At 45.2% G+C, this 20,944-nt stretch overlaps 1 protein-coding gene across 1 annotated transcript in view; it reads left to right on the forward strand.

The window, feature by feature from the left end:
* The window catches only part of BRIP1 (BRCA1 interacting DNA helicase 1), a 118,359-nt gene extending 98,511 nt beyond the window's left edge, over positions 1-19,848 (forward strand). Inside the window, exons 17-23 of the mRNA XM_081346670.1 lie at positions 1,930-2,042; positions 3,695-3,777; positions 11,734-12,021; positions 15,128-15,937; positions 17,833-17,904; positions 19,050-19,106; positions 19,216-19,848. Coding sequence (XP_081202796.1) covers positions 1,930-2,042; positions 3,695-3,777; positions 11,734-12,021; positions 15,128-15,937; positions 17,833-17,904; positions 19,050-19,060 — 1,377 coding nt within the window. The 3' untranslated portion in view covers positions 19,061-19,106; positions 19,216-19,848. The remainder of the gene's footprint in view (positions 1-1,929; positions 2,043-3,694; positions 3,778-11,733; positions 12,022-15,127; positions 15,938-17,832; positions 17,905-19,049; positions 19,107-19,215) is intronic.
* Positions 19,849-20,944: the final 1,096 nt, after the last annotated feature.

Below are 20,944 nucleotides of genomic sequence, written 5' to 3' on the forward strand. Positions count from 1 at the left end.
GATGGAAGGCTTGAGTCGACCTTGAGCCTGTCAAGATCGAACTCCTGGCAGTGGGCAGAGTTTGCCTGCAATAGTAATAGCAATAGTACTTAAGACTTATATACTGCTTCATAGTGCTTTTACAGCCCTCTCTAAGCGTTTTACAGAGTCAGCATCTTGTCCCCCAACCATCTGTGTCCTCATTTTACCAACCTCAGAAGGATGGAAGGCTGAATCCACTTTGAGCCAGTCAGGATCGAACTCCTGGCAGTGGGCAGAGTTAGCCTGCAATACTGCATTCTGAACACTGCGCCAACACAGCATACACCCTTGCACATACAGTTCAATGCCCTATGCCAGATTCAGTGAAATGGATGCCGAAGTATTAAACTGACTTCGACTAACCCAGGGGTAGGCAACCTTGGCTGTTTTATGACTCATGGACTTCAACTCCCAGAATTCCTGAACCAGCAGGGCTCAGCATGGAAACCTCTTCCTTTCTCTTCAGCGTGGCTGGCTCAGGAATTCTGGGAGTTGAAGTCCACGAGTCATAAAAGAGCCAAGGTTGCCTACCCCTGCCCTATGCAAAATGAGGGTAGGAAGAATGCTATTGAATTGTATGTGCCCTGCTCACTTGACACACATACACACGTGTCATTGGTCACGGGACAATGGACACAGGGTGTATTCAGTTGTGGGCTTAGAACAAATAACTAACTCAATAGTAAAAGAGTGGGTTACTTTCATTTAAGCGAAGAGGAGAGATTTTGGTATGTTCCAATCCCTTCTGGCATTTGTAGTGCAGTTACTCCTCAATATATGGCCACAATGGAACCCAAAATTTCTGTGGCTAAGCAGGACACCTGTTAAGTGAGATTTGCTCCGTTTTACGACCTTTCTTGCCACAGTTGTTAAGTGAATCACTGCAGGTGTTAAAGTTAGTCACACGGTTGCTAAGTGAATCTGGCTTCCCCATTGACTTTGCTTGTGAGAAGGTTGCAAAAGGGGATCCCATGACCCCGCGACGCTGCAACCAATGGTTGCAAGTCAAGGACTATCTGTAGTAAAATACACAGTCCTCAGCTTACAATAGTTCGCTTAGTGACTGTTCAAAATTACAACAGCTTTTTAAAAAGTGACTTATGACCATTTTTCACACTTACAACCATCACAGCGGTCACATGATCGAAATACAGACGCTTGGCAACTGACTTACATTTATGACGGTCACAGTGTCCCAGGAACATGTGTGATCCCCTTTTGCGACCTTCTGACAAGCAAAGTCAACAGGGAAGCTGGATTCCCTTAACAACTGCAGTGATTCACTATACAACTGAGGCAAGAAAGGTCATAAAATGGAGCAAAGTTCACTTAACAACTGTCTCGCTTAGCAACCGAAATTTGGGGCTCGCTTGTGGTTGCCTGTTGAGGACCACCTCGATCAATTTCTTTAATGAATAAAATAAATACATGCCTGTTGCTAAGCAGCCAAATTTTGATCACGTGACCGGGCGACGCCGCGATACTCATCAGGACTGGTCTTGAGTCCCTTTTTCTTCAGCGCCATCATAACTTTGAATGGTGGTTAAACAAATGGTCGTAAGTCGAGGACTACCTGTCATTTGGTCCAGAGCTCCCCAACCTTTTGGGGCACCAGGGACCGGTTCCGCGGAGAGAGGTTTTTCCGCGGACCGGACAGTGCGTGGTTTTGTGTGCTGCCTACATCCCGCGGATGGGGCTTTGCGTGTTTGTGCGGCCCGGTTGCTGGCATGCCACAGCCCGGTACCAGTCCATGGACCGGGGGTTGGGGACCCCTGATTTAGTCCAACCAAGATGGATGTTCATTGGGGAGGTGCCTTCCCCCCCTCCCCTGGTATTGTTGAAAAAAATCGAATCCTCTTACGATTGATCTTTTTGCAGAAAATTTTACTGTAGTTGTAATTTCTGCAGGTGGAACTGAAAAGGAAATACAACGATCAACACTCAAAAGCCAGGGGTCTTCTGACAGGAAGCCAGTGGTACGAGATCCAGGCCTACAGGGCCCTGAACCAAGCCCTTGGCAGGTGAGGGAAGCTATTTGGTCACGGTTAGGCCTTCAGATATGGGTGAGTGAAGGTTATTCCTTCAACTCTCCGTCCTCAAAGTCTTTGGGGGGAGGGCTGTTGACCAACCCTTAAAACAAACACTGCTGTCAACTTGGATTTTACCAATAGCGCGTAGACTTATATACCGCTTCATGATGCTTTACGGCCCCTCTCTATAGTGTTTTACAGACTCAGCATCGCCCCCAACAATCTTGGTCCCCATTGCACCAACCTTGGAAGGATGAAACCATCTGTTGCGCTCTTGTCCCCAGCCTCCTCTTTTTTTCTTTTTTTTTTCTTTTTTGGTATTGGGGAGTTGCTACTAAAATGGAAAACTCCACTTTGTGAAAAGTTTCTCAGCAGAAATCAAAGAATCGGTGACTTCTTCTGAGCCCACAACTGAATAGCAATAGCACTTAGACTTATATACCGCTTCATAGTGCTTTTACAGCCCTCTCTAAGTGGTTTACAGAGTCAGCATATTTGCCCCCAACAATCTGGGTCCTCATTTTACCGACCTCGGAAGGATAGAAGGCTGCGTCAACCTTGAGCCAGTCAGGATTGAACTGCTGGCAGTGGGCAGAATTAGCCTGCAATAGTAATAGCAATAGTACTTAAGACTTATATACCGCTTCATAGTGCTTTTACAGTACTCTCTAAGCGATTTACAGAGTCAGCATCTTGCCCCCAACAATCTGGGTCCTCATTTTACTGCCCTCGGAAGGATGGAAGGCTGAGTCAACCTTGAGCCAATCAGGATCAAACTGCTGGCAGTGGGCAGAGTTAGCCTGCAATACTGCATTCTAACCACTGCACCACCATGGCCCTTTTAACGTTTGAAATCCAAAGCCTCTTGGATGCTTATTTGTTCATTTGTTTGTATCCTGCCTTTATTGGGTTTTTTTTAACAAATAACTCATTTTTTTTAACAAATAACTCAAGGCAGTGAACCTGTCCAATACGCCTTCCTCCTCCTATTTTCCCCACAACAACAGCCTTGTGAGGTGGGTTGGGCTGAGAGAGACTGACTGGCCCAAAGTCATCCATCTGGCTTCCAGGCCTAAGTCAGGACTAGAACTCACCCCGCCCTGCCTTCTAGCCTCGTGCTCTAACCACTAGATCAACCTGTTTCTCAGTTATCCCCAAAATTCAGAAAGAATGAGGCTATTTCTGTGACAATAAAGATCCAAAAAGTCTAAGCGGCTTTATTTTTTTTTAAGGTATGGCTTTGGAAGTTGGACGCTGAGAAAGGGCAAAAGTTGTCAAGTTAGTCACACCGTTGTTAAATAAATTTGGCTTCCACGTTGACTTTGCTTGTCAGAAAGTTGCAAATGATCCCATGAGCACTGCAACCGTCATAAATGCATGCCGGTTGCTCAGCATCCAAATTTTGATCCGACGACCACAGCGATGCTACAACGGTTGTGTGAAAAACAATCCTAAGTCATGTTTTTCAGTGCCATTGTAACTTCAGTTGTAGGTTGTAAATTGAGGACTATCTGTATCTAAAAGCAGACCTAAAACTGGTCTCCAATTCTCTCTCTTTCCTGAATACTTTAAGAAAGCAGATCATGGAGTTGTTGTTGTTGTTGTTGTTGTTGTTGTTTTGCTGATGTGGTCTTCTGTTCCAGATGCATCCGTCACCGAAACGATTGGGGCGCACTTATTTTAGTTGATGACCGTTTTGGAAAGAACCCCAGTAAATACACAGCTGGTAAGATATCATGCTTATTCGAGGGATACATGTCGGCAAGGCACGGGGTAAAATGCACTCACCCAAATTCATTTTTCAGGGGTGTCAGCAGGGATGTTCCCCAAAAATGGGTCAGAAAAGTCAAGATGGCAATCACACCCAGGTGATTAAAAACCCTGCCCCCCCCTTTTTAAGTTACATGGCCGTCTTGCCTTTTTGTTTAATCCCCATTCCCATCCACCTGTGAATGCTCCAACACTGGAAGTTTTTAAGAAGAGACTGGACAGCCATTTGTCTGAAATGGTATAGGGTTTCCTGCCTGAGCAGGGGGTTGGACTAGATAACCTCCAAGGTCCCTTCCAACTTTTATTATTATTACTATTGATCATCGCACAGTCAGCCAGATGTTCAGACTGGATTTGGCATTTTTGTCTATCGAGTCCTTCCCAAGAACCTGGGATAGGCAGATGTGGATGTTTGATGGTATTACAGATCTCGTCGCAGGATGGAAGCAGTTCCTAGTAAGGCCGCCTTTTGCAATTGACTCATGGCGAATTTGTCAATGCCGATGATGGTGTTCAAGTGGTGCTGCAGTTGTTTTAGGATTGCACCCAAGGCGCCTATTACTATTGGTATTACCCTTGCTTGCCTTTGCCACAGTCTTTCTATTTCTATTTGTAGGTCTTTGTATTATTATTATTATTATTATTATTATTATTATTATTATTATTATTATTATTATTATTATTATATTGCGGTCACGTGACTGTATGCTGCAAATGGATGTAAATGCAGGCTGGTTGCCAAGTGCCCAAAATGCGATCAGATGACCATGGGGGGGCGGGGGGGTGAGCGACGGCCATTGGATCTTCAAATCTAGGTCATAAGTACCATTTTGGGGGTCCATCATAAGTGCGTATAGTCAAGGCCATGGTCTTCCCAGTTGCAATGTATGGCAGTGAAAGCTGGACCATAAGAAAGGCTGAGCGCCAAAGAATTGAGGCCTTTGAACTCTGGTGCTGGAGAAGACTCCTGCGAGTCCCTTGGACTGCAAGGCGATCAAACCGGTCAGTCCTAGAGGAGATCAACCCTGACTGCTCTTTAGAAGGCCAGATCCTGAAGCTAAAACTCAAATCCTTTGGCCACCTAATGAGAAGGAAGGACTCACTGGAGAAGAGCCTAATGCTGGGAAAGGTTGAGGGCAAGAGAAGAAGGGGACGACAGAGAATGAGGTGGCTGGATGGAGTCACTGAAGCAGGAGGCGTGAGCTTAAATGGACTCCAGAAGATGGCAGAGGACAGGAAGGCCTGGAGGAACGTTGTCCATAGGGTCGCGATGGGTCGGACACGACTTCGCAGCTAACAACAACAACAACAACAACAACAACAACAACAACATACTTGCTAAGCAACCGGTTGTACGTCATGGACTACCTGTATGCATTTGGTAATCCTGGCTGATAAATCACTCACAACTAGCTATTCAAAGAATTATTTTTTTAAAAAAAATAGATATGGAAGTGAAGAAAACTATACAGGTAGTCCTCTGCTTACGACCACAATTGAACCCAAAATTTCCGCTGGTGAGTGAGACAGCTCTTAAGTGAGCTTTGCCCCATTTTACGACCTTTCTTGCCACAATTGTGAAGTGAATCGCTGCAGTTGTTGAGTTAGTCACATGGTTGTTCAGTGAATCTAGCTTCGCCCACTGACTTTGCTTGTCAGGTCACGAAAGGGGATCACGTGACACCCACCCACCCCACCCCCCGGGTACACTGCAACAGTCGTAAAAACGAGCCAGTTGCCAAGCATCCAAATTTTGATCAGGTGACTGTGGGGATCCTGGAATGGCTGTAAGTGTGAAAAACAGTCCTACGTTTAGAATAGAATAGAATAGAATAGAATAGAATAGAATAGAATAGAATAGAATAGAATAGAATAGAATAGAATAGAATAGAATAGAATAGAATAGAATAGAATAGAATAGAATAGAATAGAATAGAATAGTTGGAAGGGACCTTGGAGGTCTTCTAGTCCAGCCCCCCGCTCAAGCAGGAGAACCTATACCATCTCTTCTTAAAAGCCTCCAACAATGAAGCACTCAGGACTTCTGGTGGCAAGCTGTTCCACTGGTTAATTGTCCTCACTGTCAGGAAGTTTCTCCTTAATTCCAGGTTGCTTCTCTCTTTGATCAGTTTCCAACCATTGTTTCTCATCCTTCCCTCTGGTGCTTTGGTGAATAACGTGACCCCCTCTTCTTTGTGGCAGCCCCTCAGATACTGGAACACTGCTATCATGTCTCCCCTATTTCTTCTTTTCTTTAGCCAAACCCAAGTCCCACAGCCATTCTTCCTATGTTTTAGTCTCCAGGCCTTGGATCATCTTAGTTGCTCTTCTCTGAACTTTTTCCAAGGTCCCAACATCTTTTTTTCACTGAAAGTTATTTCTTTCAGTGCCGTTGTAACTTCAAACGGTCACTAAACAAATGGCTGTAAGTCGAGGACTACCTGTATACTGCTCTGTATTGAACTGGTGAGACCACACTTGGAATGCTGCATCAAATTCTGCTCACTAAGATATCAAAAAGCTGCTGAGACTTTAGAAAGAGCGCAGAGAAGAGCGACAAAGAGGATCAGGGGACTGGAGGCTAAAACATATAAGGATCGGTTGCTGGAATTGGGCATGTCTAGTTTAATGAAGAGAAGGACTGGGAGGGACAGGATAGCAGTCTTCCAATCTCTCAGGGGCTGCCCCAAAGAAGAGGGAGTCAAGCTATTCTCCAAAGCACCCAAAGGCAGGACAGGAAGCAACGGATGGAAACTAATCAAGGAGAGAAGCAACCTAGAACTAAGGAGAAATTTCCTGTCTGTGAGGACAATTAACCAGTGGAACAACTTGCCTCCAGAAGCGGTGAATGCTCCAACAGTGGAGGTTTTTAAGGAATGATTGGACATCCATCTGTCTGGAATGGTCTAGGACAGGGGTAGGCCACCTTAGCTCTTTTATGACTCGTGGACTTCAACTCCCAGAATTCCTGAGCCAGCATGGCTCATTATGGAAACCTCTCCATTTCTCCTCAGCATGGCTGGCTCAGGAATTCTGGGAGTTGAAGTCCACGAGTCATAAAGCGGCCTAGGCCTAGGCCAGGGGTAGGCAACCTTGGCCCTTTTATGACTTCGTGGACTTCAACTCCCAGAATTCCTGAGCCAGCATGGCTCATTATGGAGACCTCTCCATTTCTCCTCAGCATGGCTGGCTCAGGAATTCTGGGAGTTGAAGTCCACGAGCCATAAAAGAGCCCAGGTTGCCTACCCCTGGTCTAGGGTCTCCTGTTCGAACAGGGGGCTGGACTAGAAGACCTTTCTAGTTTTGTTATTCTCTATTCTGTAATCTTAATTCTTTATTTGGCCTCCCTCAGCAATTTTGTAGACTTGATAAAAGCCCACACTGCCCTCGTCGTGACAGTAGGTGGTGCTCCGTTTCCACGACATGAACCGTTTGGGCCATGTCACCGAAGGGCGTAAAATGAAAGGATGACAGTGACTCTCATTAAAATCTCTTTCAACAGTAATTTTAGATGCAATCCGTGGTGGGTGGGGTTTTTCGTTTTGTTTTGGTTTTTTCCTTTGCAACTTAGTATTTGCCATAATGGTTTTTCCCCCCCTTAACCTCTTTCTTGTTGAAACAAGACCCATTAAATCAGAGAAGGCACTAAATATTTATGAATTAATTATATTCAAAAGGAAATCTAAGAAGCTTTAAAAGGTATCACTTACTGGCGCCGGTTTCACAGGTGTGGAGAAGCTGTAGCCATTCCGGTATTGTTCATCTTCAACTCCCACTAACTCATCCAGTGTGGCCAACAGCCAGGGGAAAAAAACAAGATGGGAATTATAATCCCACATGTGGAATGTCTCGCGTTCCCCTCCCCTCTCCTTTGCCTTGTGCCTACATGTCTGTACACACACCAACACACGTAATATACACAAGGACATTGATCCCATGTAATTTTCACGCTGAATTTTTTTTGGCCGATGGAGCGTTCTCTATTGTGTAATTATTTCTGTTTGTATTTTACCCTGCTGTCCTGGCAGGTTGTCAGAAGAGGAATTTTAGTTTTCCAGAATAAACCTGCAGGACTCATCGTACAGGTAGTCCTTGACTTAGAAACCAAGCGTTTAGGGACCATTTGAAATTACAACAGCACTGAAAAATGTGACTTCACACTTACAACCAGCACCCTTGTGGTCAGATGATCAAAATTTGGGCACTTGGCAATTGGCATGTATTTGTGACAGTTGCACTGTCCCGGGCTCATGTGATCATCATGTGTAAACTTCCCAGCTGGCTTCCGACATGCCAAGTCAACGGGGGAAGCCAGCTTCGTTTAATGACTACATGATTCGCTGAACAACTGCAACCACAACATCTGGAGGCAAATCCTTCCATAGATTAATTGCTCTCACTGTCAGGAAATTTCTCCCTCATTCTAGCTTGCTTCTCTCCTTGATTAATTTCCATCCATTGTTTCTTGTCCTCCCCTCTGGCGCTTTGGAGAATAGCTTGACCCTCTCTTTTCCGTGGCAACCCACGGGGGGAGGGGGGGCTGGTGTGCTATAGTCCAGAAATGGCGAAACTTTTAGAGACCGGGTGCCCAAACTGCAACCCAAAACCCTCCTATTTATCGCCAGGTGGGAGGTGACCCGCTGGGTGGGTGGTCATGGAAGACTGGGTGGGTGTGGCCAAAGTGGGCATGGTCAGCTTGATGTTGCTCATGAGGAGGGACGCCTGTGGGGGTCAGGCAAGGTTGGGGGAGATCCAGGGGGTCACTGGCGGGTGGGGCGGTGGGCAGGAGGCTCGTCTTGGGTGAAGCGAGGCAGGGCGGGGGTGCCATTGCCGCAGGGCAAGGTGAGGCAGGGCCCGGGGCAGCTGCTGCCTGACACCATCAGCCCCCGCACACAGAGGCCAGCAAGGTCATGGGGGCCGACGGTGTCCATCAGCAGCCACAGCCTGCTGGCTGCTTGACCGGCGCACTCTGGGGCTCCGCAGCCCACCGCCAGCAGTTCAGAGAAGCCGCCTCTGAGGTGGACAGCTGGATGACAGCTGAGGTGATGCAGTGGGTCGTGCCCGGGAAAAGGAGAGCATGCAAGGCCAGGAGGGATGGGACGGGGGGGGAGGAAACCAGCCATGCCGGGATGCATCCGGCCATGTGGGACCTTGGGTGACTGGTTGAAGAGGGATGGTGGCCATCTCCGAGACATGGCACATGTGCCCACAAAGAGGGCTCTGAGTGCCGCCTCTGGCACGCGTGCCAGAGGTTCCCCACCACTGCTATAGTCCATGGGGTCACCAAGAGTCGGAAACAACTTCGTGTCTGAACAACCAACAACAAGCAAAACTGGGATCGCAAAGCTAAACCCATTAGAACCCAAGCAAGTTGGATCCAATTCATTGTAATGATGATACCTCCTCCAAAACAAATTTTCAGTCCAGGTTGTAGAATCTCACAAAACAGCGGAAGGCTGAGGATAGCCAAGGATCCTGCACATACCAATTGTGCCCCCCCCCCAAAAAAAAGGTGGTAAAATGGGGCAAAGTTCACTTCTTGCTTAGCGGTGAAAATTTGGGGCCCAGTTGCGGCTGTACATCGGGGGACTCCTTGTACACCAGCAAAATAAAAAAAAAAAAAAAGATCGTGAATCTCTTACGTAGCAGTTGAGGTTTCTTCTTCGCTTACTTCAAACATTTGCTCTTAAAGTTCGGCTCTTGGACTCAACCAAGGCTGAAAGATTATCATTGCTCTTCGCTGAGCAGACAAAAGACGTCGTCTCCCCTCCACATCTACGAAAAGCAGCCTTGGACGACTGCTCTTTTCCGTCACATCTCTGAAACACTTCTTCCCAGCTGCCTCTGTCTTGCCTTGGCAGGAAAACAAGCAGCCCAGTTGCGCATCAGCAGAGTCCTTTAATTTCCCAAGGTGTCCTTGAGTGAACAGCTGAGGACTTAAGGACACGGGAACGTTTCCAAAATTTCTCTTCTCCCTGACCCTGGAGAAGTGGGAAAGGAAGGGAACGTGGCAAATTTAAAAAAAAAAATTGAGCCTTGAGCCACGAGGAGGACATAATAATGGTGCTTTTTTTTAAAAAAAAATAGAACTTGAATCTTTGGGTTATCTTCAGCCTTGTGCTGTTTTGCGAGATCATACATTAAAAAAAAAACCAACAACGTGAATCCTGGAGTTCTCAACCTTCTTCTGTTTTCTGAGATTGTACGACTTGGATTGAAAATTCAGCAAAAGTTTTGTTTCAGAGGCATAATCGTTACCACAAATTGGATCCAACCGATCTGGTTTCTGTTTCCAGTTTCATTTGTTGCTGTTCAGTCGCTAAGTCACATCCGACTCTTTGTGACCCCATGGACTATAGTACACCAGCAACCCCCCCTTTTTTTTGTGGAGCTGGCACAAAGAAGGGGGAGGCAAGCTATTCTCCAAAGCACCTGAAGGCAGAACAAGAAGCAATGAATGGAAACTAATCAAAGAGAGATGCAACTTGGAACTAAGGAGAAATTTACACACAATGAGAACAGTTTAATCCGTGGAACGATTTGTCTCCAGAAGTTCTGAGTGCTCCAACACTGGAGGTGTTCAAGAAGAGATAGCAATAGCACTTAGACTTATATACCGCTTCCCAGTGCTTTACAGCCCTCTCTAAGCAGTTTATAGAGTCAGCCTATGGCCCCCAACAATCTGGGTCCTCATTTTACCAACCTCGGAAGGATAGAAGGCTTGAGTCAACCTTGAGCTGTCCAGGATCGAACTTCTGGCAGTGGGCAGAGTCAGCCTACAATACTGCATTCTAACCATTGCGCCACCGTGAGAAGGAAGGAAGGCCTGCAGACTAAAACATATGAAGCAACGTCTGCTGGACTTGGGTTTGGCTAGTCTAAAGAAAAGAAAAAACAGGGGTAACATGATAGCAGTATTCCGGTATTTGAGGGGCTGCCACAAAGACGAGGGGGGTCACATTATTCTCCAAAGCGCCTGAAGGCAGGACAAGAAACTACGGTTCGAAACTGATCAAAGAGGGAAGCAACCTGGAATTAAGGAGAAACTTCCTGACAGTGAAGACAATTAACCAGTGGAACAGCTTGCCTCCAGAAATCGTGGGCACTCCTTCACTGTAGATTTTTAAGAAGAGACTGGACAGTCACTTGTCTGAGATGGTAAAGGTTCTCCTGCTTAAGCAGAGGGTTGGACTAGAAGACCTCCAAGGTCCCTTCCAGCTCTATTCTACTAAGGATTAAGGAAAGGAAGGAAGGAAAAAATGGAGGGAGAGAAAGAAGGAAAGGAAGAATGTAATAGCAATAGCACTTAGACTTATATACTGCTTCACAGTGCTTTACAGTCTAAGCAGTTTACAGAGTCAGCATCTTTGTAATAATAATAATAAAGTTGGAAGGGACCTTGAAGGTCATTTAGCTCAGGCAGGAAACCCTATACCATTTCGGACAAATGGCTGTCTAGTCTTTTCTTAAAAACCTCCAGTGTTGGAGCATTCACCGCTTCTGGAGGCAGGTTGTTCCACTGGTTAATTGTTCTAATTGTTCTCCTCCCCCCAACAATCTGAGTCCTCATTTTACCAACTTCAGAAGGATGGAAGGCTGAATCAAGCTTGACTCCGTCAGCATCGAACTCCTGGCAGTGAGCAGTGAGCTAGCCTGCAATACTGCATTCTCACCACTGCGCCACCGCGGCTTTTAGTGTATAATGCAGTGGGTCTTCAAACGTGACCCTTTTAGGACTCGTGGACTTCAACTCCCAGAATTCCTCAGCCAGGCCTGGCTGAGGAATTCTGGGAGTTGAAGTCCACGAGTCCTAAAAGGGCCAAGTTTTGAAGACCCCTGTTATAATGTATAATTATAATGTAATTGTAATGTAATAATGATTCATCTCTAATTCATTATATCACTGCCCCAGGGTTGTCTAAATGGATTCGGCAGCAGATCCAGCACTACAAAGACTTCGATTGCGCCCTCGGCTCTTTGGATGCCTTTGCTAAAATGAACCAGAATGGCGCTGGAGCTGCACTTCTGGATAACAACAGCTCGCTTCTCAAGTCTACAAGTCCAAAGACTCTGACACCCCTTTCTCCTCCAGAGGAAACCCTTCCTTTGTCCCCAGGAGCTCTTCGTGAAAAGGAAGCACGAGATTCAGCTCCAGAAACAGGTGCTGCAGGCCTCACCACAACTCACCCGATCACATCCGGTTAGTCATGGGACCTTTCGTCAGAGTAAAGTTAATCTTGCTAAGATTTTTTTAAAACAACAACAACAACAAATGCTTTAGTTCTGCTTATTTCTGGACGGCCTTACGGGCATGATACGAGGAGCTTGCTTTCATCCCAAGCCATCCTTCATCAGGAACCTTGCACCTGAAAACCCAATTTTTAAAAGGGGCTAAAACTGTTTTGAGATGGTCAAGTCTTGTCAGATTGCCGTGGTCTCACCTCGGAGGTCTTGGGGCAGGCTTGCCATCTCATGTGCTTTTTGCACGGTGGTTTTGGAAACTTTTTTTTGTCTGAAATCTCCTTGTCAGAAATCATTTCAGGCAGAGGTGTCTCAAACTTTTGTCTGAAACGGTCTAGGGTTTCCTGCCTGAGCAGAGGGTTGGACCAGATGACCTCCAAGGTCCCTTCCAACTTGATGATGATGATGATGATTATCGTAACTGCTGGTCCGCCAGCCAGTTGCATCATGCGGGGGCCGCGCCCACCCCAGCTCCGGCAATGCAAAAAAAGTCGCGATGCGTCATGTGACGCGGCGAGTTTGACACCCGTGATTTAAGGACTCCTGCAAGAAAACGGAAAATGTCATGAGATGATTTTGTCAACATGGTAGGTAGGTAGGTAGGAAAAGAAGGAAGGAAGGGAAGGAAGGAAAGAAGGAGTGGATGAGTGAGTTGGTAAGTTCAAGGGGGGCAGGGAGGGAGGAAGTTGGAACGAACGAACCAAGGATGGGTAGAGGGAAAGAAGGAAAATGAAAGAAGGAGGGAAGGAAAGAAAAAATGAGAATGGAAGGCAGGAGACTAGAGAGGAGGAGGATGGAAGGAAGAAAAAGGAAGGATGGAAGGAAGAAAAATAAGGAAGGAAGGAAGGAAGGAGAAGGAAGAAGAGGAAAATATGGGCGGAAGGAAGAAAAAGGAAGGAAGAAAAAAATAGAGATGGAAGGAAGAAAAAGGAAGGGAGGGAGGAAAATAAGGATGGAAGGAAATGAAGGAAGGAAGGAGAAAGAAGAAAAGGAAAATATGGGCAGAAGGAAGGAAGGAAGCAAGGAAAAAAATAGAGATGGAAGGAAGGAAAAGGGAGGGAGGGAGGAAAATAAGGAAGGAAAGGAAATGAAGGAAGGAAGGAGAAGGAAGAAAAGGGAAATATGGGTGGAAGGAAGAAAAAGGAAGGAAGCGAGGAAAAAATAGAGATGGAAGGAAGAAAAAGGAAGGGAGGGAGGAAAATAAGGATGCAAGGAAATGAAGGAAGGAAGGAGAAAGAAGAAAAGGGAAATATGGGCGGAAGGAAGAAAGAAGGAAGGAAGCAAGAAAAAAAATAGGGAAGGAAGAAAAAGAAAGGGAGGGAGGAAAATAAGGAAGGAAAGGAAGGAAGGAGAAAGAAGAAAAGGAAAATATGGGCGGAAGGAAGAAGGAAGGAAGGAAGGAAGGAAGAAAAAAAATAGAGATGGAAGGAAGAAAAAGGGAGGGAGGGAGGAAAATAAGGAAGGAAAGGAAATGAAGGAAGGAAGGAGAAGGAAGAAAAGGGAAATGTGGGCGGAAGGAAGAAGGAAGGAAGGAAGAAAAAAATAGAGATGGAAGGAAGAAAAAGGGAGGGAGGGAGGAAAATAAGGAAGGAAAGGAAGGAAGGAGAAAGAAGAAAAGGAAAATATGGGTGGAAGGAAGAAAAAGGAAGGGAGGGAGGAAAACAAGGAAGGAAGGAAATAAGGAAAGGAAGGGTTTCTTTTGTTTTTCAGGAGACTTCCATCACCTGAACTTGGCTGGGCAGATTTAGGAGCAGGAAGGTGTTTGTTCTGAAGCCTATGAAGGCATTCACATCCCCCCCTCCCCCCGCAACTCTTTAAAGTAGCAGCGTCTCTCCCTGGGATTGTACAGCCGCCTTCTGTAGCTTTTCCTGCAACTCCAGGGAAATGCCCGCTGGATTCTGAAGCATCGTCTTGAGCGGGTGGAGAGCCAAGAGCTGCCAGCTGTAAAAAAAAAAAAAGTCCCCCCCCCCCCCCCGCGAAGCCTGCAGGGCTGTGTTGGGCCACACACAGGGCTCCCTTTGTTCCCGAGTGGAAAGGAAGGATTAAACCCATCTTAACAAAATGTTCCACGGCAGTTCCTCCCCGTACTTAGTTGTATATACACCGAAGACAGGAGGCTCCCTTACGGCGTGTCAATCTGCTTGCTTGAAAACTGGTCACAGTCTCTACAAAGACCGGAGTTCAGTTCCGGAGGGTGGAAAGCCATCGACGGGGCTGGTTGATTTTGCTAATACAGAAGAACAAGCTGTGTGTAGTGTTGATGGAATGCCGGGCGCAGGGTGGAATTCCTTTACAACATTAACATTTTTAATGTTGTTTCCTTCCTTCCTTCCTTCCTTCCTTCCTTCCTTCCTTCCTTCCTTCCTTCCTTCCTTCCTTCCTTCCTTCCTTCCTTCCTTTCCTTCCTTTCCATCCTTCCTTCCTTCCTTCCCTTCCATCTCCCTCCTTTTTCCTGCCCTCCTTCCTTCTTTCCTTCCTCCCTCCCTTCCTTCCATCTCCCTCCTTTTTCCTTCCTTCCTTCCTTCCTTCCATCCTTCCTTCCTTCCACCTCCCTCCTTTTTCCTTCCCTCCTTCCTCCCTCCCTTCCATGTCCCTCCTTCCTTCTTTCTTTCCTTCCTTCCTTCTTCCCTCCCTTCCATCTCCTTCCTTTTTCCTTCCTTCTTCTTTCCTCCCTCCCTCCCTTCTCCTTTTCTCTTACTTTCAGTATTCCATGGACACGTGACCACAATTTACATTTTTTTTTGCTGGAAACTGATGTTTACTTCCAGTTTCTGGCAAAAGACGTCCCATGCAGACAGTGGCTTTGCTTAACGACGATTGCGTTGACATAACAACTGTTGCACTCACTTTTTTGTTGTTTTTTAAAAATGTGTTGGACTTTTGTATTTCAACTGTTTTTTTTGATAAAATAGAAAGTTTAGAAAAATAAATAAGTACGGATGGGATATAAATCTATTATTTAATCAATTATCCTGAAACCCAAGCACTGATGGGTATGCTCATGACAAGAATTAATCAACTCTCCTTCTGTCTCTCTTCCTTATTATCTGCTCTTCCTCCCCCAGATTCTCCATCCTCTTACCAGACCATAAAACAAAACAAATTTACAGACTCCAGCCCCAAGGCTTCACCTGTTGGAAACAGTAAGGGGAAAACAAACGGTCAGTTCTCTACTGGCAGCATAAAAAGTTACTTCACTAAAATGATAAATTCAACACCAGCGGTAAAGAAGAATGACGTCTTCAAGGCTACTGGACGGATAGAAAGAGCAATAGAAGAAAAGAGTCAATCCGTTGCCCGTGGACCTCAGCGGAATGCATTCTGGGTTGAAGAAGACCAACCAATAAGACAATTGACAGATGGGGAAATGATTGGCAGTTCTCCGAGAACAAAGATTAGCTTGATGACTGAGAAATGTCCCCACGGAAGCCAGCAGACTGGACATGAAGACTTGGAGGAAGTCGTGTCTTCTCCAAGGAGAGCAAACATCGAACTTTCCAGGTCAGGCCTAGGTGTCGAAACTGACGCCGGAGAAGACAGGCTCTGTTTTACGCCCGAACTGTATGATGACGAAGAGTTGGTGGAAGAGAAGGATGAAGTCTCGATTCACAATTACAACAGTACCTTCACTTCTTTTGAAACCGCAAAAACCGTTCTGGTGGATGAACTTTGTCCGCCCAACGCTCAGAAGCCGGGAGATGCCACCTCCAGGTTTAAAGGGGAAGCAGGAGTGGACGCAGAGTGGTGGGGGATCCTGGAGGACAGTCAGAAAAACAGAAGGGCCACTGAGGCAGCTGGGCATATTGTTGGCCTTGAGGAAAGCCAGCAGGAGGCAAAGGACAAGGAAAACCAGCTTCCTGGATCACAGATCAAAGGTGTGTCTCGCCCTGGGTTCACTTAAGCGGTAAAAATCAGGCTAGAGAAAAACAGGGTCAACTGTTTCTAGTGAAGGTCAGGAACTGATTCAGAGAATCCGTTTTTCGGGAAACTGGAGGGACATCCGTACTTCGGGGACATCTGCCTTCACGGAAAAAGTTGACTCGGAATGGAAATTCAGCAACCATGTCCAAAAACGTCCCGCCTCGCCTCCCGTTCTCTTCTGCAACATGACAGACAGGAAGATGTGATGCGGTACCTTTATCCGCGTCCCTGTCTCTACAAGTGTTGAGGAATGAAAGGGAGCATCCATCCATCAAGATGACTGGCGTTTCCAACCAGTCACGGATTGGACCCCTTCTTATTACAGAACATTGCAGAGAAAGCAGAGGAGATGTAGGAGAAGAAGCAGAGTCGAGAGAGGAACTAGCCTGGAGGCCATTTGCGGGAACGTAAGGACTCCAGGCTAATTCCTCTCTTGACTCCACTCCCTGTCTTTCTCCTAAAAGAGGCTGAACCATTCCTTTCAGGAACAGATCCAACCTAGGATGGACAACAATTAGTGTAATCTTGGGAAAACTTTAGAGATGTTAAAAAGGCAGGAGAAACCACTTGGGTCTTGGGTTCTTCTGCTGCAAACTGATTGTCCCATCTTCGTTTTATTATTATGTCTCACCAGCCTGTTTGTGGAAAGAATCAGGTTTATATGAAGAAGCCAATGAGATCATTTCCAGATAAATGTAATAGGGCCTACTTCACTCACTACTTTTTTCCCTTGGGGTAAGGAGGAGATGTTGAGTTTATATGAGTGTAATTTGATTAACAAAACGCAACGCTTGCAAAAAGATTGATTATTGAATTAGATTAGTGGCTACCAGCTTAGGAAGATTGATCAAAACCATGTTGGTTTGCTGAAACTTTGGAGACTGTGTTCCCATTCCCTATCCTTTGGCCTTTTTAAACAATCACAGTGTGCCTACCATGAACTGGGAAAGCTAGACCAAACCAAGTAGCTTTTTTTACAGTAAATAAGCAATTCTGCACTTTTATGTAATATTATCCACGATCAGAACTGGCAAAACAGATATTATGGCATAAGCGGGTAGCAAGAATTAAATATTTCATGAGCCTATCACCAACATATTTTTTTATTATGAAGAGGTCTGCAGGCATTATTTTGCTAGGAAAATATATAGAATGAATCAGTGCTATGCTTCTTCACCAGGACTTTATTTAGTTTTCTGCATAATGACTTGATTTGTGTCAAATATAAATGCATCCTCAAATATTTTGGGGAATCAAATCAAGTCTCAGGCACCGGAGTACATTTAATTAAAGATGTAAGTCTGAGACCTTATAAGTGATGGTCAAAATTTGTGTCACATCAAGGCTGATGAGATTGTTAGGAATTAATCTTATAATTGGGAACGCCAATTCATATCCATTGGATCTCTTGTAATGTCCATTTCTTCTGAGTAGAACAAGTTTGTAAGGAACATATCATAAGAACTTATAAACCCATTAGTAGCAATTTTAGAACAGCTTATTAACTATGTGGTATAATTTTTTCCTTCCCTTTTTTTTTCTCTCTCTCCCAAACTCATCTTCCTTTCTTTCAATCTGGGACAAACATTTTTCTTAATCATTAATCATTTTCTTAATCATTGTCAAATAAATCATCATGGCGTGTTAGATATTGACCCACGAGCTTCATCATTTTTCATTTGCCTCTTTGTGAAAAAAATACAATGATGGAGTAATTGAAGGAAAGCTTCTGAAGCATTAGAATAAAGTTGTCTTAAATAATATGTTGTCATTTGAATATAAGCAAGGGAGGGCTTGGGGGTTGTAATAATTAGGGGAAAAAATTAATTGAATCCTGAATCTATTGAAGGGCTGAAAGTACAGAGAAGGTATAAACGAAGAGCCAGGAGGCCATCTAATAACAGAGGCACACCAACAACAGGTAACCTTAAAGAATGTGTAGATTGAAGAGTATGAGTGGTCATATTGGTTATCTAGCCCAGGGCTTTTCAACCAGTGGTACGGGTACCACCTGTGGTACGTTGGCACCTAGCAGGTGGTACGCGACCATCCTAGAAAAGTAGTGGGGGAGGGGAGTGAGCTGAATTGGTGTCAGCACCGGACAAGCCTGAACGAGAGACGGCTGGAACTGCAGGGCTGTCAGGGCTCAGCGGAAGCGCCAGGTTCAGCGCCAGGCTCCAGCTGGAGCTCGGCACTGATCCTGGCGCTTCTGCTGAGCCCAGAAGAAGCGCCGATCAGCTGGAACGTTGCAGCATCTCCAGGGTCTTGTGATTTAGATTCAGATGCTTGGCAATTGATTCATATTTATGATGGTCACAGTCTCCCAGGGTCATGTGAAGTGACCACAACCTGCTGCAACCACCCAGTGGGCGGAGGGGAATAAAAACCAGACACCCCCCTGCCCCACCCCTGCTGCCAATCCTCAACAGAAATGCTCACAACAATGAAAACCTCGGACAGGAGGAAGAGTGCGGGCAGGCAGGTGTCTTGCTCGGCTGTGGCTTGGGGGGCACTTTTTTCAGTGCCATTGTAACTTCAAACAGTCACTAAGCTAACTGTTGTAAGTCGATGACTACCTGTACTTCATCACTTTTTTCCTTTTTTTTGTTTGTTTGTATCATCAAGTTTTTGACACCTTGCTAGGCAACTGGTGGTACTCGGATGTTGCCATATCCTAAAGGTGGTACAGTGGGTGAAAAGGTTGAAAAGCCCTGATCTAGTGAGATCCATGTTGTACGAAATCTTCAGGTCCCATTAAAGATCTCAATAGATAATGTAAGATGACATCCATTACAAGGCCCTTTCTGATGTTCATGAGTTTCAAGATTGAACATTGGCTAGAAACATCTTCCTTCTGCATCGTTCAAGGCCAGACAGAAGAAGTCACGGAGATGGGATGGTGTGAGCTTAGTAGATCCATCATGCAAGATCTTCTCATGTGACTGACTTCCAGACCTCTTGAGAAGAAACGAGTCTTTAGGTCATGCTGAGTTGTGTAACGTGTGACAATGTCCCAGTAATATTTAAGTGCTGGAGACAATTTTCAAATTCCTCTTTCAACAACAGCATATGGCTAACCGTTGCTACACCCACTGGTGACTACTTCCCCCTGGATTCTGTCAGGTAAAACAGTCATCTAGTCTTGGTTTCAAAATGGTGCCCTTGCAGGGCAGGGAAGGGAAGAATTTCCTCACTGGCTTTTCCTGCAAGGATTGAGGTTCTCACATTACAGAGGCAAGCAGAGAATGGCATTGGAGGACGTAATTAAAGGTAGGAATTTTGTGATTCTTCCTGGACTTCACTACCATTGCACTGAGGTGGCTCCCAAAGTCAACCCACATTCATTGTGCAGCAAGCTGGGATCAGTCTCTGTAGCTTCCTAAGGGCATCCACAGGGATGTCCAACCTCGGCCACTTGAAGACTTGTGGAATTCAGCTCCCAGAATTCCATACTGGCTGGGGAATTCTGGGAGTTGAAGTCCACAAGTCTTAAAAGTTGCTAGGATGGGATCCCCCTGGCTTAAAAAATCAGGAATGGGAAATGGAACCAAGTAAGTTTTTTTTAACGTATGTCATTTGTGTAACACACCTAAAAAGGAGCAAGACCAAGACAGTTGCAGCCACCACCTTGACTTTTTCACCCTTCGGTGGTCATACTTGTCTTCACCCCAAGTCTTCAGCATGGACCACCTGCTTTGTGGAGAAGACTACCAGCTTCTTAGCATTTGTGAAAGCCTTAAAGCAAGCAGATGTTTGAATAAGATTGTATTTGCTGGTAATTTTGTACATTCGTATGCACCTATGTATTTTACTTTGGTTGATGCTTTTACTGTAAAGATCTTTGGAAGTTGGTGGAATAAAAAGTCTGCATTTTTTTTAAAAAGAAATCTTGTTGGTTTTCCCCAGAAGTCTTAAGCATAAAGAATATACAGCCCTGACATGTTGCTTATTGCTGGATATAATAATAATAATAATAATAATAATAATAATAATAATAATAATAATAATAATAATAATAATAATAATAATAATAATAATAATAATAATAATAATAATGGTAAAGGTTCCCCGGCACATGCGTGCTAGTCGTTTCCAACTCTAGGGGCCGGTGCTCATCTCCGTTTCAAAGCCGAAGAGCCAGCGCTTGTCCGAGGACGTCTCCGTGGTCATGTGGCCGGCATGACTAGATGCCAAAGGCGCACGGAACGCTGTTACCTTCCCACCGGAGTGGTCCCTATTTTTCTACTTGCATTTTTACGTGCTTTCGAACTGCTAGGTTGGCAGAAGCTGGGACGAGTAACAGGCGCTCACTGTTACGCGGCACTCGGGATTCAACATGCCAAACTGCCAACCTTCTGATCAACAGGCTCAGCGTCCTAACCCACTGAGCCACCGCGTCCCTAATAATAATAATAATAATAACAACAACAACAATAATAATAATAATGTTGGAAGGGACCTTGGAGGTCACCTAGTCCAGCCCCCTGCTCAGGCAGGAAACCCTATACCATTTCAGGCAAATGGCTGTCCAGTCTCTTCTTAAAAACCTCCAGTGTTGGAGCATATAATTCAACAGTTCTACTTATTGCTTGATGTAATCCCCCCAGTCTTAAGAATTATCTCTAGATTCTTTTTGGAACTATGGTCATTAAAATGAACAGTTGCCGGGCTACAGAAACCAGGCAAGCTGGAATGTAGACTCAAATCAACTTTATTTCTCTTAAATTAGCTTCCAAGAGTTTTTCTTTGGCGTTAGCTTTGATGGTTCCATGTGCTGGCGGAACAGAAGCAGAGTCATCCTGTCATTTCCAGATGTCTATTTCTAATGCCATCACCTGTATTTTCATCCTTTTTTTCACTTGTTCTGCATATCACTTTGCAGCGCTTTACTCTTAAACATTGTGGGAAATGCTTTCAATTAAAAACAAATATTTGGCAGGCTGGGTTCTGTATAAGGATGC

The sequence above is a fragment of the Vipera berus genome, assembly GCF_964194415.1.
Source record: "Vipera berus genome assembly, chromosome: 1".
In the NCBI taxonomy this organism is placed as follows: Eukaryota; Metazoa; Chordata; class Lepidosauria; order Squamata; family Viperidae; genus Vipera; species Vipera berus.